Source organism: Schistocerca serialis, chromosome 12, assembly GCF_023864345.2.
Source record: "Schistocerca serialis cubense isolate TAMUIC-IGC-003099 chromosome 12, iqSchSeri2.2, whole genome shotgun sequence".
Taxonomy (NCBI): Eukaryota; Metazoa; Arthropoda; class Insecta; order Orthoptera; family Acrididae; genus Schistocerca; species Schistocerca serialis.
The window spans coordinates 8,086,382-8,110,805 of NC_064649.1; the positions used below are offsets into that span (position 1 = coordinate 8,086,382).

Consider the following 24,424-nt stretch of genomic DNA (forward strand, 5'->3'; position numbering starts at 1 on the left):
CTAAAATGCCATTTTTAATACCGCCAAGTTTATAGAATTTGCTAGTTGAAAGTCCAACTGTTACAGTGCCTCGCCCTACGTTATGGGGACTCGACACGGTGTGACATTACGGAAAGGACAGAAACGTTTTGGTGCAGCCGAAGACTTTGCATTTGACAAAGTCTGCTCTCCAGTAGCCCTTTGTATAGAGTCTGAAGTAACCAGTTTTGAGTTACTGCACTGATGGTAGTAAAGTACTTACCAACAAATATGAAAGTGTATAGGTAAGACTGAGAGCAGAATAATTTGAGGCTCTTCACGTAGGGGAGCAATGTGCTAGTCCCAAAGCTATTATATTCTTCGTATAAGGGATCAGAACTTTCAACACGCAGCAAACAAATACGTTTATTTTCATTCCGGTATCAGAGCATTATAGCTTCATTTTCAATGTGAACGATTCAATTAGGACGATGCAAGTCTCGTACTACTGCCACGACACAGCACTGTCCTGTCGCCAATAGGAACGTGTGCCCTTAAAAAATCGCACGTCTAAGTACACGAATAAAAAGACGAAGGAATGATAGTCAATTCCAAAAGTTTTTCGGGGCAGAGCACATTTGAATAACAACGCTGTTGACCATCACAGAGGCAAGTGGTTCCATACAGCTTAACTGATTCTGGACTACCTCTGTTACAATCAACATTTGTCAATCGTATGCGATATATCTCATCAATGTTTCCTCTCTTTATTTTTGTTCTTGTATGTACTTTGTCCCCCCCCCATGAACCATGGACCTTGCCGTTGGTGGGGAGGCTTGCGTGCCTCAGCGATACAGATAGCCGTACCGTAGGTGCAACCACAACGGAGGGGTATCTGTTGAGAGGCCAGACAAACGTGTGGTTCCTGAAGAGGGGCAGCAGCCTTTTCAGTAGTTGCAAGGGCAACAGTCTGGATGATTGACTGATCTGGCCTTGTAACAATAACCAAAACGGCCTTGCTGTGCTGGTACTGCGAACGGCTGAAAGCAAGGGGAAACTACAGCCGTAATTTTTCCCGAGGGCATGCAGCTTTACTGTATGATTACATGATGATGGCGTCCTCTTGGGTAAAATATTCCGGAGGTAAAATAGTCCCCCATTCGGATCTCCGGGCGGGGACTACTCAAGAGGACGTCGTTATCAGGAGAAAGAAAACTGGCGTTCTACGGATCGGAGCGTGGAATGTCAGATCCCTTAATCGGGCAGGTAGGTTAGAAAATTTAAAAAGGGAAATGGATAGGTTGAAGTTAGATATAGTGGGAATTAGTGAAGTTCGGTGGCAGGAGGAACAAGACTTCTGGTCAGGTGACTACAGGGTTATAAACACAAAATCAAATAGGGGTAATGCAGGAGTAGGTTTAATAATGAATAGGAAAATAGGAATGCGGGTAAGCTACTACAAACAGCATAGTGAACGCATTATTGTGGCCAAGATAGATACAAAGCCCACGCCTACTACAGTAGTACAAGTTTATATGCCAACTAGCTCTGCAGATGACGAAGAAATTGAAGAAATGTATGATGAAATAAAAGAAATTATTCAGATTGTGAAGGGAGACGAAAATTTAATAGTCATGGGTGACTGGAATTCGAGTGTAGGAAAAGGGAGAGAAGGAAACATAGTAGGTGAATATGGATTGGGGGACAGAAATGAAAGAGGAAGCCGCCTGGTAGAATTTTGCACAGAGCACAACATAATCATAACTAACACTTGGTTTAAGAATCATGAAAGAAGGTTGTATACATGGAAGAACCCTGGAGCTACTAAAAGGTATCAGATAGATTATATAATGGTAAGACAGAGATTTAGGAACCAGGTTTTAAATTGTAAGACATTTCCAGGGGCAGATGTGGACTCTGACCACAATCTATTGGTTATGACCTGTAGATTAAAACTGAAGAAACTGCAAAAAGGTGGGAATTTAAGGAGATGGGACCTGGATAAACTAAAAGAACCAGAGGTTGTACAGAGATTCAGGGAGAGCATAAGCGAGCAATTGACAGGAATAGGAGAAATAAATACAGTAGAAGAAGAATGGGTAGCTTTGAGGGATGAAGTAGTGAAGGCAGCAGAGGATCAAGTAGGTAAAAAGACGAGGGCTAGTAGAAATCCTTGGGTAACAGAAGAAATATTGAATTTAATTGATGAAAGGAGAAAATATAAAAATGCAGTAAGTGAAACAGGCAAAAAGGAATACAAACGTCTCAAAAATGATATCGACAGGAAGTGCAAAATGGCTAAGCAGGGATGGCTAGAGGACAAATGTAAGGATGTAGAGGCTTATCTCACTAGGGGTAAGATAGATAGAGCCTACAGGAAAATTAAAGAGACCTTTGGAGAAAAGAGAACCACTTGTATGAATATAAAGAGCTCAGATGGAAACCCAGTTCTAAGCAAAGAAGGGAAAGCAGAAAGGTGGAAGGAGTATATTGAGGGTCTATACAAGGGCGATGTACTTGAGGACAATGTTATGGAAATGGAAGAGGATGTAGATGAAGATGAAATGGGAGATACGATACTGCGTGAAGAGTTTGACAGAGCACTGAAAGACCTGAGTCGAAACAAGGCCCCCGGAGTAGACAATATTCCATTGGAACTACTGACGGCCGTGGGAGAGCCAGTCCTGACAAAACTCTACCATCTGGTGAGCAAGATGTATGAAACAGGCGAAATACCCTCAGACTTCAAGAAGAATATAATAATTCCAATCCCAAAGAAAGCAGGTGTTGACAGATGTGAAAATTACCGAACTATCAGCTTAATAAGTCACAGCTGCAAAATACTAACACGAATTCTTTACAGACGAATGGAAAAACTAGTAGAAGCCAACCTCGGGGAAGATCAGTTTGGATTCCGTAGAAACACTGGAACACGTGAGGCAATACTGACCTTACGACTTATCTTGGAAGAAAGATTAAGGAAAGGCAAACCTACGTTTCTAGCATTTGTAGACTTAGAGAAAGCTTTTGACAATGTTGACTGGAATACTCTCTTTCAAATTCTAAAGGTGGCAGGGGTAAAATACAGGGAGCGAAAGGCTATTTACAATTTGTACAGAAACCAGATGGCAGTTATAAGAGTCGAGGGACATGAAAGGGAAGCAGTGGTTGGGAAGGGAGTAAGACAGGGTTGTAGCCTGTCCCCGATGTTGTTCAATCTGTATATTGAGCAAACAGTAAAGGAAACAAAAGAAAAATTCGGAGTAGGTATTAAAATTCATGGAGAAGAAATAAAAACTTTGAGGTTCGCCGATGACATTGTAATTCTGTCAGAGACAGCAAAGGACTTGGAAGAGCAGTTGAATGGAATGGACAGTGTCTTGAAAGGAGGATATAAGATGAACATCAACAAAAGCAAAACAAGGATAATGGAATGTAGTCTAATTAAGTCGGGTGATGCTGAGGGAATTAGATTAGGAAATGAGGCACTTAAAGTAGTAAAGGAGTTTTGCTATTTGGGGAGCAAAATAACTGATGATGGTCGAAGTAGAGAGGATATAAAATGTAGGCTGGCAATGGCGAGGAAAGCGTTTCTGAAGAAGAGAAATTTGTTAACATCCAGTATTGATTTAAGTGTCAGGAAGTCATTTCTGAAAGTATTCGTATGGAGTGTAGCCATGTATGGAAGTGAAACATGGACGATAAATAGTTTGGACAAGAAGAGAATAGAAGCTTTCGAAATGTGGTGCTACAGAAGAATGCTGAAGATTAGATGGGTAGATCACATAACTAATGAGGAAGTATTGAATAGGATTGGGGAGAAGAGAAGTTTGTGGCACAACTTGACCAGAAGAAGGGATCGGTTGGTAGGACATGTTCTGAGGCATCAAGGGATCACCAATTTAGTATTGGAGGGCAGCGTGGAGGGTAAAAATCGTAGGGGGAGACCAAGAGATGAATACACTAAGCAGATTCAGAAGGATGTAGGTTGCAGTAGGTACTGGGAGATGAAAAAGCTTGCACAGGATAGAGTAGCATGGAGAGCTGCATCAAACCAGTCTCAGGACTGAAGACCACAACAACAACAACATGTACTTTGTAAGATACACAGGTATTTTTTTCTACCAACATCCACAGTTAATCGCTCGTACAAGTGGAGCAACACTGTACGACTCTCAAGATTTGGTGGATGGTCAGAGACCAATAGATGTTGATATCACTGAAGAGGTTGTGCACTTTTGGGGCAATAAGTGAGCCATGCAGATGTGTTGTTGGAATAACATTATGGAATTATGTTGACATGAAATGCTTAATGATGGTAAGTGACATGAGTTTTATCAAAAAGTGTATCTATCTTAGATAGGAAACTAATTTAACTATACATGTGCAAACTGTAAAGATACAAAGTATTGTACCCCAGCTCCTTAATTATTGTCAAACAATTAAGTTCATTTACTCAAATATTTGAGACACGTACATTCAACTAAATCATACTGGCATATTCCGTATCACTTCAGGCGGGGAGGGGGGTTTACCTTTGTAGTCTCGGATGTTATTGAATTTAACATATGTTAAAATTCAAGAGTAAGTAAGAAACACGTATTTTTTCTTTTCTCAAAAAATAAATAAATAAATAAATAAATAAATAAAAATAAAAAAAATAAAAATTCCTGCCCGGAGATGCAGGCCTCCAAAGATGACACTGCAAACACCATTTTGAAGATGTGAATTTAGGAATTTTTTTTAAAATTATTATTTAGGCGTTAGTCCTGTTAAGAACCGTGGTCAGCGAAGTCGAGTCATCAGCTCTGTGCATCAAGAGAGCGCAGAAAAATTACTAAAGCTATTGATGAATACACTACAGGAAAACTGACCACACTCTTCAAAGTAGAAATTCCATCTTCAGAAGAAATGAACCAAAGTACTCTTGCACCTCTGACCAGGAATTTTTCACAAATATCAATTCAATTGTTGAAAATTGCGCATCCTACAGTGAAAAGGAACAAGTGTTAACTATTATTTCAGGTACATTTTCAAAGAAAACAATTTTGAACCACGTTCCATCAGTTTCAAAGAACATGTTTGGCAAATCAAGAAATGTGAGGTCTGTAAAAGGAGCCTTTGGAAGACCAGATCCCTATTAAGGTCATTCTGTAGAAGCAGCTCACGTTCAAATAGTGTAGTCATTTTATGTGGATGTTAAATGGGGCGGAGAGACACGTTAACATGGGGCTGGGGAGGGTGCTGATGACAAGAGGGTGTGGGTCACATCTCAGTGGTGCCAGTTGGGTCTATCAGCAGATTGGGTTTCACTAGGCATGGCCTACACCTCAATAGGTATGGGAAGGGGTGGCTGGCTAAGCTTATAGGTGACAGCATAGTGGGTGGTAGTGGGAAAAATTCCTGTAGTAGTTGGTGTTAGAGTTGCACCATTTTTAGATTGAAGTCAGCTGATAGGTATACCTGCTTAAAGTAAGTCCCTCTAACTAAGGGCTCACCTTCTGAGGATGTAATGCTTCCAAGTAGAGAAGGAATTGGCATATTTCATCAAAATATAAGAGGTATTAGAGATAAAGTTAGTGAACTGCTTATTGATGTTATTGGTATACCAGAGCACCACTTAAACAATTTGACAATTTGGAGGCTTCCTTTACCAGGATACAGATTAGCTGGCTGTTTCTCAAGGAGTTCCTTGCAGGGTGGGGGAGTGGCTATGTACGTAAAAAAAATATTCCTTTTGAGTCCATAGACGTATCATGACGCACAACACTTTACTGAACAGATATTTGAATGTTGTGCAGGGGCTGTTGAATTTAGTGAGACTTAACTTCTAATTGTTGTTGTTTATAGCTCCCCTAACTCCGACTTCAGAGCATTTCTGATCAATCTAGAGAGGGTTCTTTATTCACCTTGTAGGAAATACCATGAATTAGTTACATGTGGTGACTTCAATATCAATTTTGTATATGATGGTGCAAGAAAAGTGATGTTGGTATATCTCCTAAATTCATATGATCTGATGCAGACTGTGTTTTTTCCAACTAGGGTGCAGGGGAACAGCAGCACAGCCATAGACAATATTTTTATTCATTCTTCATTACTAGATGGGCATTCTGTTAGTAAAAGTGTGAATGGCCTTTCAGACCATGATGCACAAAGTTTAACACTAAAAGGCTTTTGTACTCAAATCAATGTCATATTTAATTACACATTATGTAGGGAAGCTAATCCAACAGCAATAGAGAGTTTTTTAAACCTTGTCAAGGAACAAGAGTGGCAGGATGTTTATAGTGCCGATAACATAGATGTTAAATACAATGCTTTCCTTAACACATTTCTCAGGCTCTTTGAGAGTTGCTTTCCATTAGAACATTCTAAACGGGGTACTAGCAGTAATAGGCAGCCCGGGCGGCTGACTAGTGGGATAAGGATATCATGTAGAACAAAGCGGGAATTATATCAAAATGTTAGAAGCAGTCACAATCAAGCTACAGAAGCCCATTACAAACAGTATTGCGAGGTGCTTAAGAATGTTATTAGGAAGGCAAAGAGTATGTGGTATGCAAATAGAATAGCTAATTCACAGCATAAGATTAAAGCCATATGGTCAGTTGTGAAGGAAGTGTCTGGTCAGCAGCACAAGGTCGACAATATAAAGTCGGCTCGCAGTAACAATATTTCTGTTACTGATAAATCAGATATATGTACAGTATTTTACAATCATTTTCTGAGCATTGCTGGTGAATTAAATAAACATTTAGTTTCTATAGGAAATCACATAATTTTCTTGGCAAATGCCTTTCCGAGGTTGCTGTCTGAAATACTCCTCTGTGATACAGACAAGAGGGAGATTGAGTCAATAATTAAATCACTGAAGACAAAGGACTCTCATGGTTATGATGGAGTGCCTAGCAGAATATTAAAGTACAGTGCTGCACATGTTAGCCCTGTATTTAGCCATATTTGTAATTTCTCCTTTAGGAATGGTCTGTTTCCTGAGCGATTGAAGTACTCAGTAGTAAAGCTGCTTTATAAAAAGGGAGAGAGGGATAACGTAGATAATTTTAGACCTACTTCTATGCCATCAGTGTTTGCAAAAGTTATTGAAAAGGCTGTGTATGTAAGGATAGTTGATAATTTTATATCACATGATTTGCTATCAAATGTACAGTTCAGCTTTAGAAGTCATTTAACAACTGAAAATGCTATATTCTCTTTTCTCTGTGAGGTACTGGATTGGCTAAACGAAAGGTTTTGAATGCTTGGCATATTTTTTGATTTAACTAAGGCATTTGATTGTGTCGACCACAAAATATTGCTCCAGAAGTTGGACCAATACGGAATACGGGGAGTTGCTCACAATTGGTTCACCTCCTACTTTAGCAACAGACAGAAAAAGGTCATTATTCACAATGTTGAGAATGGCTGTGATGTGGGGTCTGAGTGGGGTACAGTCAAGTGGAGAGGTGCCCCAGGGATCAGTGTTGGGGCCACTCCTGTTCTTTATTTATATAAATGATACGCCATCTAGTATTATGGGTAACTCTAAAATATTTCTGTCTGCTGATGACACTAGCTTGCTAATAAAGGATGTTGTGTGCAACATTGGCTCGGCTTCAAATAGTGCAGTACACGACCTAAGTTCATTGCTTGTAGAAAATAAACTAACGCTAAATCACAATGCGACTCAGTTTTTACATTTTCTAACACACAATTCAACAAAACCTGACGTTTTGATTTCACAGAATGGGCATATGATTAGTAAAACTGAAAAGTTCAAATTTCTAGGTGTTCAGATAGATAGTAAGTTGTCATGGAAAGCCCACATTCAGGACCTTGTACAAAGACTTAATACTGCCATTTTTACTATTCAAACGGTATCAGAAGTGAGTGATCGTTCGACATGAAAATTAGTATACTTTGTTTATTTCATTGCTTATGTCATATGGTATTATATTTTGGGGTTAACTCTTCCCATTCTAAAAGGATATTTTTGGCTCAGAAATGGGTGGTTCGGGCAATATGTGGTGTAAGTTCACGAACCTCTTACAGACACCTGTTCACGAGTCTGGATATTTTGACACTGGGATCTCAATATATGTATTCCTTACTGTCATTTCTTGATAACAATATTAGCTTACACCCAAGAATAAGCAGCTTTCGCTCGGTTAGTACTCGGCAGAAATCAAACCTGCATTTGGATCAGATTCCTTAACTCTTGTGCAAAAAGATGTGCAGTATACAGCTGCACTCATTTTCAATAAGCTACCACTCGAATTAAAACATCTTGGCAGTAATCCACGGGTTTTCAAATCGAAACTGAAGAGTTTCCTCATGGGTCAATCCTTCTATTCTGTCAAGGAGTTCCTTGAAAAATTAAGCTGATTCTTATTGTACTGCTGATTGCGTTTATTATTATTATTTTTATGCTGTAATTTTGCATACTGACACGTGGCCTTGGAGATTTGCTCCTCAGTTTGGTCCTACGGAACTTGACTTGTAAATAAATAATTTTAAAAAAAAGACACTATAACTATAACAGTTGAAGGTCAAAAAGTTGTGAAAGTGAAGAGGTACACGACTTGCAGTATTAAAGAAACTTTTGCAATTTATAAGAACAACTACACAACTTCACATATCGGAAGATCAAAATTTTATGCATTACGACCTAAGTGGGTGGTTCCATACCCACCTAGAGATGTCTGTTTATATGTGTACTGCACCAATTTTGAACTTTGGATGGTAACTTTGAAGAACTTACTGGAGCATGCGACATATGACACCTTAGTTGGGCGTGTGAAGTCATTAGTAGTCTGTGACTTAAAGCTAGAGACTTGTTTGTTTCAAGAATGTGTGACTGTCCTGGAGAGGGAGGACCATCTTTACAGACACTTGGCCTGGCAGGCGTAGCAGATAACTCTGCAGAAATTACATATGCGAGATGGTAGGGAAATAAACTAATTAAGAAAACTGTTGCCTCTGACAGTTTCATTGATGAACTTGGTACATGGCCCCTGAAAGCAGAACACACCAGCATCTGAAGAAATTGCAACAACAACACATTGCAGAAGTTAAAGGGTGTGTGCAGGCAGAAGAACTATGTTTAGTGCTTCACCACGATTTTGCTGAGAACTGGTTTGTAATTCTCCCACAAGAAGTACAGGTATCATTGGAGTAATGACGTTTCATTTTTACAGCAGTGACATATTTTCAAAACAAGACCCCAAGGTAGATGCCGTGTTTGACTTCCGCAAGGCGTTCGATACAGTTCCCCACGGTCGTTTAATGAACAAAGTAAGAGCATATGGACTATCAGACCAATTGTGTGATTGGATTGAAGAGTTCCTAGATAACAGAACACAGCATGTCATTCTCAATGGAGAGAAGTCTTCCGAAGTAAAAGTGATTTCAGGTGTGCCGCAGGGGAGTGTCGTAGGACCGTTGCTATTCACAATATACATAAATGGCCTTGAGGATGACATCAGAAGTTCACTGAGGCTTTTTGCGGATGATGCTGTGGTGTATCGAGAGGTTGTAACAATGGAAAATTGTACTGAAATGCAGGAGGATCTGCAGTGAATTGACGCACGGTGCAGGGAATGGCGATTGAATCTCAATGTAGAAAGTGTAATGTGCTGCGAATACATAGAACTGGAACTGGAAGCAGTTAATTCCATAAATTATCTGGGAGTACGCATTAGGAGTGATTTAAAATGGAATGATCATATAAAGTTGATCGTCGGTAAAGCAGATGCCAGACTGAGATTCATTGGAAGAATGCTAAGGAAATGCAATCTGAAAACAAAGGAAGTAGGTTACAGTACACTTGTTCGCCCACTGCTTGAATATTGCTCACCCGTGTGGGATCCGTACCAGATAGGGTTGAGAGAGAGAGAGAGAGAGAGAGAGAGAGAGAGAGAGAACAGCGCACTTCGTTACAGGATCATTTAGTAATCGCGAAAGCGTTATGGATATGATAGATAAACTCCAGTGGAAGACTCTGCAGGAGAGACGCTCAGTAGCTCGGTACGGGCTTTTGTTGAAGTTTCGAGAACATACCTTCACCGAGGAGTGAAGCAGTATATTGCTCCCTCCTACGTATATCTCGTGCAGAGACCGTGAGGATAAAATCAGAGAGCTTAGAGCCCACACAGAGGCATACCGACAATCCTTCCTTCCACGAACAATACGAGACTGGAACCGATAGAGGTACTCAAGGTACCCTCTGCCACACACCGTCAGGTGGCTTGTGGAGTATGGATGTAGATGTAGAAGTATTGCAGTTATAAGTGATGACACAGGACATGACTTAGCACAAGCTTTGCTAGCAATGTGCAAAATTCTTCAACTGCAAACAGGGGCAGAGAAGATCATCATTATTTCTAATTGTGCTCCTAGTCATTTTAAAAATCGTTACCAGCTGTTTGAATTGAGTAAGTTGCTTGTGCCAACTGACTGGATATACAGTGGAACCAGTCACCATGTTACAAAACACAATCTTTCCAGACCAAATACAACTGTGATTCAGAATGCTGAGGATTTTACGAGAGTCGTGAAATCTTACACATCCGCAGCCCTCATTCTTTTGTCCAAAGAGGAAATCGGAGAATTCCGTGAGCAGGAGAAAAAAAAAAAAGGTCCAAGCAAACCTCCTGTGAAAGGAATTCAGAAGACACATTTTTGGACTCAAAGTGATGGGCGAACTCATATTGCACGAACTTTAAAGAGCAAGAAAGAAGAAATTTCCATCGCTCGGCCAACACCTCAGAAACAGCACGATAATATTCAGATTCACAACCTGAGTACGGGGATGTGTGTGTGTGTGTGTGTGTGTGTGTGTGTGTGTGTGTGTGTGACAGTGACTAGTGGATTGCAGAGATTATAGACACCGGTTATGAGTTAAACTAATTATAGTGAACTTTATGCTATCACATGGACCAGTTGCTGGGTACAGGTTTCCAGCTTAAGGACAGCAACAACGCCACAAGTGCTCACTTCCTGTTCACAATGTTTTGAAGATTGTAAGTGCTCCAGTTCTTATTGGTTCAACAGGAAGGCATCACTCTACATCAAAGGGAGATACTCAAGCAGTGGAACATATTTTTAGTTCACTGATTGGCTAATGGCTCAAATGGTTCAAATGGCTCTAAGCACTATGGGACTTAACATCTGAGGTCATCAGTACTGTAGACTACTTAAACCTAACTGACCTAAGGACATCACACACCGCAGCAACAGACTGGCTAATTTCAGTACAAAACAGAGTGCACAGAAGTTGTATAAATTGAAACCTTTAAGTCTTTGGACCTTTCATATACTTTCTGAAGTGGAAGGAAGACAAGGATTTCTGGTCAGATGAGTATCGGGTAATATCAACAGCAGCAGAAAATGGTATAACAGGTGTAGGATTCGTTATGAATAGGAAGGTAGGGCAGAGGGTGTGTTACTGTGAACAGTTCAGTGACCGGGTTGTTCTAATCAGAATCGGCAGCAGACCAACACCGACAACGATAGTTCAGGTATACGTGCCGACGTCGCAAGCTGAAGATGAACAGATAGAGGGAGTGTATCAGGATATTGAAAGGGTAATGCAGTATGTAAAGGGGGACGAAAATCTAATAATCATGGGCGACTGGAATGCAGTTGTAGGGGAAGGAGTAGAAGAAAAGGTTACAGGAGAATATGGGCTTGGGACAAGGAATGAAAGAGGAGAAAGACTAATTGAGTTCTGTAACAAGTTTCAGCTAGTAATAGCGAATACCCTGCTCAAGAATCACAAGAGGAGAAGGTATACTTGGAAAAGTCCAGGAGATACGGGAAGATTTCAATTAGATTACATCATGGTCAGACAGAGATTCCGAAATCAGATACTGGATTGTAAGGTGTACCCAGGAGCAGATATAGACTCAGATCACAATATAGTAGTGGTGAAGAGTAGGCTGAAGTTCAAGACATTAGTCAGGAAGAATCAATATGCAAAGAAGTGGGATACGGAAGTACTAAGGAATGACGAGATACGTTTGAAGTTCTCTAACGCTATAGATACACCAATAAGGAATAGCGCAGTAGGCAGTACAGTTGAAGAGCAATGGACATCTCTAAAAAGGGCCATCACAGAAGTTGGGAAGGAAAACATAGGTACAAAGAAGGTATCTGCGAAGAAACCATGGGTAACAGAAGAAATATTTCAGTTGATTGATGAAAGGAGGAAGTACAAACACGTTCCGGGAAAATCAGGAATACAGAAATACAAGTCGGTGAGGAATGAAATAAATAGGAAGTGCAGGGAAGCTAAGACGAAATGGCTGCAGGAAAATTGTGAAGACATCGAAAAAGATATGATTGTCGGAAGGACAGACTCAGCATACAGGAAAGTCAAAACAACCTTTGGTGACATTAAAAGCAACGGTGGTAACATTAAGAGTGCAACGGGAATTCCACTGTTAAATGCAGAGGAGAGAGCAGATAGGTGGAAAGAATACATTGAAAGCCTCTATGAGGGTGAAGATTTGTCTGATGTGATAGAAGAAGAAACAGGAGTCGATTTAGAAGAGCTAGGGGATCCAGTATTAGAATCGGAATTTAAAAGAGCTTTGGAGGACTTACGGTCAAATAAGGCAGAAGGGATAGATAACATTTCATCAGAATTTCTAAAATCATTGGGGGAAGTGGCAACAAAACGACTATTCACGTTGGTGTGTAGAATATATGAGTCTGGCGATATACCATCTGACTTTCGGAAAAGCATCATCCACACAATTCCGAAGACGGCAAGAGCTGACAAGTGCGAGAATTATCGCACAATCAGCTTAACAGCTCATGCATCGAAGCTGATTACAAGAATAATATACAGAAGAATCGAAAAGAAAATTGAGAATGCGCTAGGTGACGATCAGTTTGGCTTTAGGAAAAGTAAAGGGACGAGAGAGGCAATTCTGACATTACGGCTAATAATGGAAGCAAGGCTAAAGAAAAATCAAGACACCTTCATAGGATTTGTCGACCTGGAAAAAGCGTTCGACAATATAAAACGGTGCAACCTGTTCGAGATTCTGAAAAAAGTAGGGGTAAGCTATAGGGAGAGACAGGTCATATACAATACGTACAACAACCAAGAGGGAATAATACGAGTGGACGATCAAGAACGAAGTGCTCGTATTAAAAAGGGTGTCAGACAAGGCTGTAGCCTTTCGCCCCTACTCTTCAATCTGTACATCAAGGAAGCAATGATGGAAATAAAAGAAAGGTTCAGGAGTGGAATTAGAATACAAGGTGAAAGGATATCAATGATACGATTCGCTGATGACATTGCTATCCTGAGTGAAAGTGAAGAAGAGTTAAATGATCTGCTGAACGGAATGAACACTCTAATGAGTACACAGTATGGTTTGAGAGTAAATCGGAGAAAGACGAAGGTAATGAGAAGTAGTAGAAATGAGAACAGTGAGAAACTTAACATCAGGATTGATGGTCACGAAGTCAATGAAGTTAAGGAATTCTGCTACCTAGGCAGTAAAATAACCAATGACGGACGGAGCAAGGAGGACACCAAAAGCAGACTCGCTATGGCAAAAAAGGCATTTCTGGCCAAGAGAAGTCTACTAATATCAAATACCGGCCGGCCTTAATTTGAGGAAAAAATTTCTGAGGATGTACGTCTGGAGTGCAGCAATGTATGGTAGTGAAACATGGACTGTGGGAAAACCGGAACAGAAGAGAATCGAAGCATTTGAGATGTGGTGCTATAGACGAATGTTGAAAATTAGGTGAACTGATAAGGTAAGGAATGAGTAGGTTCTACGCAGAATCGAAGAGGAAAGGAATATGTGGAAAACACTGATAAGGAGAAGGGACAGGATGATAGGACATCTGCTAAGACATGAGGGAATGACTTCCATGGTACTAGAGGGAGCTGTAGAGGGCAAAAACTGTAGAGGAAGACAGAGATTGGAATACGTCAAGCAAATAATTGAGGACGTAGGTTGCAAGTGCTACTCTGAGATGAAGAGGTTAGCACAGGAAAGGAATTCGTGGCAGGCCGCATCAAACCAGTCAGTAGACCAATGACTTAAAAAAAAAAAAAAAATAAATAAATAAATAAATAAATAAATACTTTCTGGAACTATTTAAAAGGCTTGGAAAATGAGTCTCTTACTCATCTTTCAAAACTAAAATTATGTTAAATAAGGTTAAGTTCTGATTTTTATGAGCCTGTTATGCGATAATAAAACAGGTTTTACGCATGGCAAAAATTTCAATTGTTTACAAAACCTATTCAACCTAAAACTAGAAGCTCTCCTTTTCAGTAAATGTAGAACTACACTCCTGGAAATTGAAATAAGAACACCGTGAATTCATTGTCCCAGGAAGGGGAAGCTTTATTGACACATTCCTGGGGTCAGATACATCACATGATCACACTGACAGAACCACAGGCACATAGACACAGGCAACAGAGCATGCACAATGTCGGCACTAGTACAGTGTATATCCACCTTTCGCAGCAATGCAGGCTGCTATTCTCCCATGGAGACGATCGTAGAGATGCTGGATGTAGTCCTGTGGAACGGCTTGCCATGCCATTTCCACCTGGCGCCTCAGTTGGACCAGCGTTCGTGCTGGACGTGCAGACCGCGTGAGACGACGCTTCATCCAGTCCCAAACATGCTCAATGGGGGACAGATCCGGAGATCTTGCTGGCCAGGGTAGTTGACTTACACCTTCTAGAGCATGTTGGGTGGCACGGGATACATGCGGACGTGCATTGTCCTGTTGGAACAGCAAGTTCCCTTGCCGGTCTAGGAATGGTAGAACGATGGGTTCGATGACGGTTTGGATGTACCGTGCACTATTCAGTGTCCCCTCGACGATCACCAGTGGTGTACGGCCAGTGTAGGAGATCGCTCCCCACACCATGATGCCGGGTGTTGGCCCTGTGTGCCTTGGTCGTATGCAGTCCTGATTGTGGCGCTCACCTGCACGGCGCCAAACACGCATACGACCATCATTGGCACCAAGGCAGAAGCGACTCTCATCGCTGAAGACGACACGTCTCCATTCGTCCCTCCATTCACGCCTGTCGCGACACCACTGGAGGCGGGCTGCACGATGTTGGGGCGTGAGCGGAAGACGGCCTAACGGTGTGCGGGACTGTAGCCCAGCTTCATGGAGACGGTTGCGAATGGTCCTCGCCGATACCCCAGGAGCAACAGTGTCCCTAATTTGCTGGGAAGTGGCGGTGCGGTCCCCTACGGCACTGCGTAGGATCCTACGGTCTTGGCGTGCATCCGTGCGTCGCTGCGGTCCGGTCCCAGGTCGACGGGCACGTGCACCTTCCGCCGACCACTGGCGACAACATTGATGTACTGTGGAGACCTCACGCCCCATGTGTTGAGCAATTCGGCGGTACGTCCACCCGGCCTCCCGCATGCCCACTATACGCCCTCGCTCAAAGTCCGTCAACTGCACATACGGTTCACGTCCACGCTGTCGCGGCATGCTACCAGTGTTAAAGACTGCGATGGAGCTCCGTATGCCACGGCAAACTGGCTGACACTGACGGCGGCGGTGCACAAATGCTGCGCAGCTAGCGCCATTTGACGGCCAACACCGCGGTTCCTGGTGTGTCCGCTGTGCCGTGCGTGTGATCATTGCTTGTACAGCCCTCTCGCAGTGTCCGGACACTGGGTCTGACACACCGGTGTCAATGTGTTCTTTTTTCCATTTCCAGGAGTGTATATGGTATTAAGCAACAGAAAAAAATCAAAATTTTATGGATTGGCATTTTTGGAGACTAAAAAAAAATCCATAAATTATTAAAAAAAGTTCAGAATGCTATAGTAAAAGGACTTGGACAGATAAGTCCAAATGGAGGTTTCTTTGTAATCATAAAGCAATTATATTTTTAAAAAATTTACAACTGTTCCAGAGATACAGCATTTTGAAATTTTTTACGAAATTGCACCTTCAAAATGGTATGCGCAGTGTAATCTTTGGAGTGCTGTATCTTAGAGCAGAAAATTATTTTATTTTATTTTTATTTTTTTTGGGAGAAATCAAATAAATACATGTTCCTTACATAGTCCTTCATTTTGGCATTTGCTAAATTCAGTAACATTCGAAACTATGAAGTTAAGATCTTTTCCTAGCTTGTCTGAATTGATGGGGCAACGGCCTTGCCGCAGTGGATACACCGGTTCCTGTGAGATCACCGAAGTTAAGCGCTGTCGGGCGTGGCCGGCACTTGGATGGGTGACTATCCAGGCCGTCATGCGCTGTTGCCATTTTTTGGGGTGCACTCAGCCTCGTGATGCCAACTGAGGAGCTACTCGACCGAATTGTAGCGGCTCCGGTCAAAGAAAACCATCGTAACAACCGGGAGAGTGGTGTGCTGACCACATGCCCCTCCTATCCGCATACTCAACTGAGGATGACACGACGGTCGGATGGTCCCGATGGGATTCTTATGGTCTGAAGACAGAGTGGTTTTTTTGTCTGAATTGATAGGGACTATGCCTACTGTGAATTCTAACCTTTACGAGTTTTTGTTGGCAGCCCTGATAAAAGTAAATGTGTTTTCCCACAATGAATAGTGTTATCCAATATCCAACAATTTCAGTCATCCGCAAATCATTTCACACTCCACTTTCTACTGATATTGTCCTTCCAGGAATGAGAAGCTGTTCTGGTGGATTTCGTGGGATGGAGATAAAGTTCTAAAAAATCGTTAATGCGAGTCCATTTCTCTGTTCCAAGATAGACTGCTCGAGTGCCCTTTTCATTAGAAGTGTTGGAGAATGAACTACCCTTTCCAAATACCGTATTTACTCGAATCTAAGCCGCACTTTTTTTCCAGTTTTTGTAATCAAAAAAACTGCCTGCGGCTTAGAATCGAGTGCAAAGTAAGCGGAAGTTCTGAAAAATGTTGATAGGTGCTGCCACAACTAACTTATGCCATCGAATATATGTAGCGCTACACAGGCATGTTTTGCAGGCACAAAGATAAATACTGGCGCCAAAACCTCTGCGTCAGTAAATAAATTTTTTTAAAAAAAGGTGGAAGATGAGCTTTTTTCTCCGCCCCGAGTTTCCACCACTCCATTTTCATACATTATCCAACGAAGTAAATACAAATTCCATATTGTTCATCTTCGAATGTAGCAGCATTTCAATGTACTACGAAAATCCGATTGGCAAGACTGTTTGGGATGTTCGTCAATATGGCCAACTCTACGTTCTGAATTTTTTCCCACCTGTGAGAAGAGATGGTTACTAATAGGAACTTTTATGAACTGTGAATCACTTGCAGTATTCTCTTCACCATAAGAATAATACGAATATAAAGATTTTGCCATGTATTCTTTCGTGTTTGCTGCTATCTCATTTAAATCGTGTCTGCCTAATAAACTAGGAAACTAGAGTGAGACAACAGCAAACGCGGAAGAGTATACATATCATGTCATATTTATATTCGCATTATTCTTATGCCTAATAATGATACAGTCCGAAATGAAGCACGTGAATTGACTAGATTTTTAAATCTAAGATGACTAATTTCTGTGCAGAATGTAATGTACTAAAGAGGCGTCTGCAAAGATTTTCAAACGGAGAAAATTTTTCGCTAAACTCTCGTTCAGAACATCTATCATACGCAGTCTATTATGTGGTTCTTGTTGATCATTATCAAAGAACGCAGCAGTGTAAGTAACAACAAACAGCAGTCTCTTGCCATTGTTTCGCTAATTAGACGATTCCCCCCCTCTCTTTTAATTGTAAGCGGCGGTAGCGTGCACAAAAGCAAGTCATGCCGCGAGCGCCGACAGGCCGTGAACACTGATTATCAGAATGCGACAAAAAATGCTTGACACAGCACAGTAATGCATTTTCAGCTTAGAGTGACGTAAACACCTATAACAAAGAGAACGGCACTTATTAGATCAAAGAAAAATAAGCAATCAATTCAAACCAGACGAAGCACGTGAAAAAGGAAGGGTACCCCTACAAATTCGGACGGAGCGCCTGACACATAGCAAAGCTGGTAAAGCTTAACTGCTAAGCTTATGACTCGAACCAAACTACTGTAGCTGTATCGTCATTCTTTCTACCTAAATTGTGTCTCATATTACAATGGACCAACTTTGTTTCGATTTGGAGGTGCGGCCTAAAACTTTTCTCCCCCCTTGAATTTCGAGTCGCAACTTTCAGGTGCGGCTTAGATTCGAGAAATTTTTTTCCCCTTGATTTCGAGTCTCATTTTTCAGGTCAGGCTTAGATTCGAGTGTGGCTTAGATTCGAGTAAATACGGTAGTGACAACCACATCAATTTAATCCATTTTCTTCAATGCAATTCACTGAAAATCATTTGATGAAACATATTCCTGGAGTTTGTAGTGAAAATAACAATAACAAATTCTGCTTATTTTAATTAGTGTGAGCCACTGCATTGCTCAATGGATTACAATTTGTGAGAAACTTTACTTACATCCCATATCAGATAGTGATATTAACCTGACTGTTGACAATGTTCCTACTGCGATAGGATTAATTTAAGAAACATGTCGAGGGCAGGTGTCCTCTTTTCAACTGTCGATGGGACAGTTCTGTCAAGTGGTGTCAATAGATAACTTTTATGGCTTCAGACGAATGGAGTGAATTACTTGCATTGAAAATGGGACTATAAGCTCTGAAACCATATTTCATAGCTGCACTGAGATCATTTTTCCCTAATTTTTAATTATAAGTATTGTGAACTTCATTAAAATAGTGTAAGTTAAATAGCAATACACAAACTAGTGATTTGGATGATCAGTTTGGTGTATAGCACTCCCCTCGTTCTCAATAAACATCAGCGTAATGGTTTGCTCAATTAATACCCGAGCAAACTTTTTTAAACATACATTTCCCGACACCGTGATGACAAAATGCCTTCTCGTAGCTTATACTCCTCACTTACCTCTGTAATCTCCCGCTCGGTTGGCTTCTTGTACTTGGTTGCCGGCTGTATGGAGCCCGGGCTCCAGTAGCGGTAGCGGACGCCCTTCCACACCTTGCGGGCGGGCTCTTCGCCAGCTGCCGCCCGGTGGCTGCGCTTCTCGGGACGCTGAAATTCCTCTGCCGAGGGCTCCGCACTCGTGGGCTCTTCCACTTTTGCCTTGCCGGTCGGCGTGACGGGCTGCAAAGCGTAAAGGTGAGTAGATACTACTAGTTAATGGCCAGGAACTGGTGCTCGACAAGACGATACCGCTTCACGGCTGCGGAGTGCTAGTGATGCCTGCATGGAAAGGGTGAAGGGTGAAAGCACTCGTAAGAATGTGTAGCAAAAATGATAACGAACGTATAAGTTCGAACAGTGTTGTTCAGGAGTTTGCAGACTGGCTCTACAGACGTGTACATTTGAGACGCTAGTGGTGCTAGAATGCGTTCCTCGCTACGTACCTAGTTCGACCAGGTACAGCTTTTCTAGTGTATGCAAAAATTATCTTTGTATGAAACTTGAAAATACTGTTGTGACAGGTAAGTACTGTATTTTAGCTGGCATGCTACAAAAGTATGTTTTGGTGTATAAATGATCTCACAATTCCCATCCTTTTGATATTTTTCATCAAAATAAAATGTCAGGAAATGAGATGTCAGTGTGTCACTGGTAGCACATATGGAAGTATTACTTTTTTATTTTTATTTATTTACTTTTTTTTAATAGTGAAAATAAAACAAATTTTGTTTAGTTCCACTAAAATTTATTTACTAATAATCAGTTTTTATCTTGTTAGACCATTGTCATTAATTTTGTAGTGTCAAACACCAAAAAGGTTAAGAAAATTTGAGGAACACATTTAAGCTTGCATACGTGTAATAGTTACAGACTGTGTCCATTAATGTTTCTTCTTTCATCTATTAGAGAACCTTTATCAAATTATGACAGCAGTGCACAAAAATTTCAAACCATCTTCTCAAAAGATATCATTCAAAATAAATTAAGGAAGGATGTTATTGTGTGCAGTACTACCATTACATGACCACGAAATATTCAGATCTCTCACAGTCTTTCTTTTTTTCTTTGTGGTGGTGTACCAAGAAGGAACCACCTGAGAGAAAAGTGAATACATCTGATTAGATGGCAGGTTGCTTTGTGGACATATCTGCCCTCGTAACAAGATGCAGATGCACTGAGGTGAGAAACCCAAAGTGGTTCCTTGAGAATACATTATTTCACGGATGTTAGTGAAGCACTTTCTGGAAATGTATTGTGAAGTATTTAAAACTGATTGGTTACTGTATTTTGTAGACTTTAGAAAGGTTGTTGTAAACACCTTTAAATTTGTTAATGAACTGTTGAAAATATAATGTGAATTAATGATAATGTTTAATCTGACAAATAATAAATACCAACACAAAAATAAATAGCAAAATCATTTCATAAGGATGACAAAAATTTATTGTGGAAACCATTTAGAATTAAACATAAAACGACCATTTCTGTCGCCACCTGGAATACTGACCTTTCCTCCTGAGACATCCTATAAAAATCAATAAATTTCCCACACAGTTGTCATTTTGGTTCAGCACTGAAATAAATGCCTCTTTCACTAACAGAATTGAAATTGTGGTGATACAAATGTCAAAGTCTCGGATTACAAGTTGCGAACTTATGAGGAAATAGAAAGTGGGGGTTAGTTTAATGCCACACCACTAACAGAAGATGAGCTCCAGCTGAAAGAGGCAAGGGAAGGAATAAGACTCGAAGCGCCTGAAACAATGGCGGGCACCGAAACTGCGACAGTCAAGTGGGCATTGGAGTACCACTCTTCCAGCATCTGAATTACAATGGCCAGCAAGAATAAAACACTGAGCACAAAATAGCACTGTCGAGTCTTGTAAGACAATCAGTTTTTTAATATTAAAGAACTATAGTTCAAATAAAATTATTCGACAGCTGACACTTCACCCCTCAGGTCTCAGTTCCTCCAGTAACAGTTCTCAACGTCAGGCCCCAACCTGCCACCTTCGCCGGTGGATCTCAGTGCAGCATTAGCAGTGTCTGACTAGTGCCATGTAAACACGTAATGCATTACCGGCCAACCTCGGCAGCCCGCTCATCTATCTCAGCCGCAGTGGCTGACCGGTGCTCTGCGTGTGCCTGTAGTCCACGAACCTACTCACCGTAACAGTCTCATTTGAGGTGCAGCCGATACCTCAGCTGGCAAAGCTGTATTGCAACAGGACTAATATCAAATGAAGTAGTTTAAATTGGAGTATAGTTTGCATTCTAAAATAATGCACTTACTATGTTCACAGTGTGGCAGTTGCATACTACCAGAGCACTACCACTCATTCGGACCTTCCAAGACATAAGATGATGTCCCCAAAGGGATCGACCTTTTATTATTATTAGAATAAATGCGCACTTTCAGTGATGTAAGTTAAGATCCGAGGTATCACACCATGCAGCCATTCACATACGCCTTCGTTTATGAGTAACTGATTTAAAAAATAAAAAATTTAAAAAAAAATTAAATTACATGGTCTGGTTGCCTTATGCAATGAATAGGACAGCAGGTTAAGGATTTTTTTTATTATTTTTAAATCTCTATCAAAATGACTCTGATCATTCTTTTCATTCAATTAATTGGTTTAAACAATTTTTTATTTCTACTTCTTTGTCACATTCTTTTAATCGCCATATGAACTTTTTTCCATCTGTTGCATTTTTTTCTTTATATCATTCTTTTTCCAATCAGAATTTTTGTGAATATGAGTTTGATTATACACTCCTGGAAATTGAAATAAGAACACCGTGAATTCATTGTCCCAGGAAGGGGAAACTTTATTGACACATTCCTGGGGTCGGATACATCACATGATCACACTGACAGAACCACAGGCACATAGACACAGGTAACAGAGCATGCACAATGTCGGCACTAGTACAGTGTATATCCACCTTTCGCAGCAATGCAGGCTGCTATTCTCCCATGGAGACGATCGTAGAGATGCTGGATGTAGTCCTGTGGAACGGCTTGCCATGCCATTTCCACCTGGCGCCTCAGTTGGACCAGCGTTCGTGCTGGACGTGCAGACCGCGTGAGACGACACTTCATCCAGTCCCAAACATGCTCAATGGGGGACAGATCCGGAGATCTTGCTGGCCAGGGTAGTTGACTTACACCTTCTAGAGCATGTTGGGTGGCACGGGATACATGCGGACGTGCATTGTCCTGTTGGAACAGCAAGTTCCCTTGCCGGTCTAGGTATGGTAGAACGATGGGTTCGATGACGGTTTGGATGTACCGTGCACTATTCAGTGTCCCCTCGACGATCACCAGTGGTGTACGGCCAGTGTAGGAGATCGCTCCCCACACCATGATGCCGGGTGTTGGCCCTGTGTGCCTCGGTCGTATGCAGTCCTGATTGTGGCGCTCACCTGCACGGCGCCAAACACGCATACGACCATCATTGGCACCAAGGCAGAAGCGACTCTCATCGCTGAAGACGACACGTCTCCATTCGTCCCTCCATTCACGCCTGTCGCGACACCACTGGAGGCGGGCTGCACGATGTTGGGGCGTGAGCGGAAGACGGCCTAACGGTGTGCGGGACCGTAGCCCAGCTTCATGGAGACGGTTGCGAATGGTCCTCGCCGATACCCCAGGAGCAACAGTGTCCCTAATTTGCTGGGAAGTGGCGGTGCGGTCCCCTACGGCACTGCGTAGGATCCTACGGTCTTGGCGTGCATCCGTGCGTCGCTGCGGTCCGGTCCCAGGTCGACGGGCACGTGCACCTTCCGCCGACCACTGGCGACAACATCGATGTACTGTGGAGACCTCACGCCCCACGTGTTGAGCAATTCGGCGGTACGTCCACCCGGCCTCCCGCATGCCCACTATACGCCCTCGCTCAAAGTCCGTCAACTGCACATACGGTTCACGTCCACGCTGTCGCGGCATGCTACCAGTGTTAAAGACTGCGATGGAGCTCCGTATGCCACGGCAAACTGGCTGACACTGACGGCGGCGGTGCACAAATGCTGCGCAGCTAGCGCCATTCGACGGCCAACACCGCGGTTCCTGGTGTGTCCGCTGTGCCGTGCGTGTGATCATTGCTTGTACAGCCCTCTCGCAGTGTCCGGAGCAAGTATGGTGGGTCTGACACACCGGTGTCAATGTGTTCTTTTTTCCATTTCCAGGAGTGTATTTATCTACTATAATATTCAATTATTTGAAAATTATGATATAACAGTTAAAAAGCAGGATACCAAATAGTCTATTTGTATTGAATCTGCAGTGGTGTAAAAAACGTATTTTTCGTTACCATGTGTGCAATCTATGAGCTATTACACTGTTGTTGTGGTCTTCAGTCCTGAGACTGGTTTGATGCAGCTCTCCATGCTACTCTATCCTGTGCAAGCTTTTTCATCTCCCAGTACCTACTGCAACCTACATCCTTCTGAATCTGCTTCGTGTATTCATCTCTTGGTCTCCCTCTACAATTTTTACCCTCCACGCTGCCCTCCAATACTAAATTGGTGATCCCTTGATGCCTCAGAACATGTCCTACCAACCGATCCCTTCTTCTGGTCAAGTTGTGCCACAAACTTCTCTTCTCCCCAATCCTATTCAATACTTCCTCATTAGTTATTTGATCTACCCATCTAATCTTCAGCATTCTTCTGTAGCACCACATTTCGAAAGCTTCTATTCTCTTCTTGTCAAAACTATTTATCGTCCATGTTTCACTTCCATACATAGCTACACTCCATACGAATACTTTCAGAAATGACTTCTTGACACTTAAATCAATACTGGATGTTAACAAATTTCTCTTCTTCAGAAATGCTTTCCTTGCCATTGCCAGCCTACATTTTATATCCTCTCTACTTCAACCATCAGTTATTTTGCTCCCCAAATAGCAAAACTCCTTTACTACTTTAAGTGCCTCATTTCTTAATCTAATTCCCTCAGCATCACCCGACTTAATTACACTACATTCCATTATCCTTGTTTTGCTTTTGTTAATGTTCATCTTATATCCTCCTTTCAAGACACTGTCCATTCCATTCAACTGCTCTTCCAAGTCCTTTGCCGTCTCTGACAGAATTACAATGTCATCGGCGAACCTCAAAGTTTTTATTTCTTCTCCATGAATTTTAATACCTACTTCGAATTTTTCTTTTGTTTCCTTTACTGCTTGCTCAATATAAAGATTGAACAACATCGGGGAGAGGCTACAACCCTGTCTTACTCCCTTCCCAACCACTGCTTCCCTTTCATGTCCCTCGAATCTTATAACTGCCATCTGGTTTCTGTACAAATTGTAAATAGCCTTTCGCTCCCTGTATTTTACCCCTGCCACCTTTAGAATTTGAAAGCGAGTATTCCAGTCAACATTGTCAAAAGCTTTCTTTAAGTCTACAAATGCTAGAAACGTAGGTTTGCCTTTCCTTAATCTTTCTTCTAAGATAAGTCGTAGG

At 41.7% G+C, this 24,424-nt stretch overlaps 1 protein-coding gene across 1 annotated transcript in view; it reads right to left on the bottom strand.

Moving 5' to 3' along the window:
- The window catches only part of LOC126428342 (histone-lysine N-methyltransferase 2C-like), a 440,767-nt gene that overhangs the window by 29,829 nt on the left and 386,514 nt on the right, over positions 1-24,424 (bottom strand). Inside the window, exon 69 of the mRNA XM_050090275.1 lies at positions 18,911-19,129. Within this exon, the coding sequence (XP_049946232.1) occupies positions 18,911-19,129 (219 nt within the window). The remainder of the gene's footprint in view (positions 1-18,910; positions 19,130-24,424) is intronic.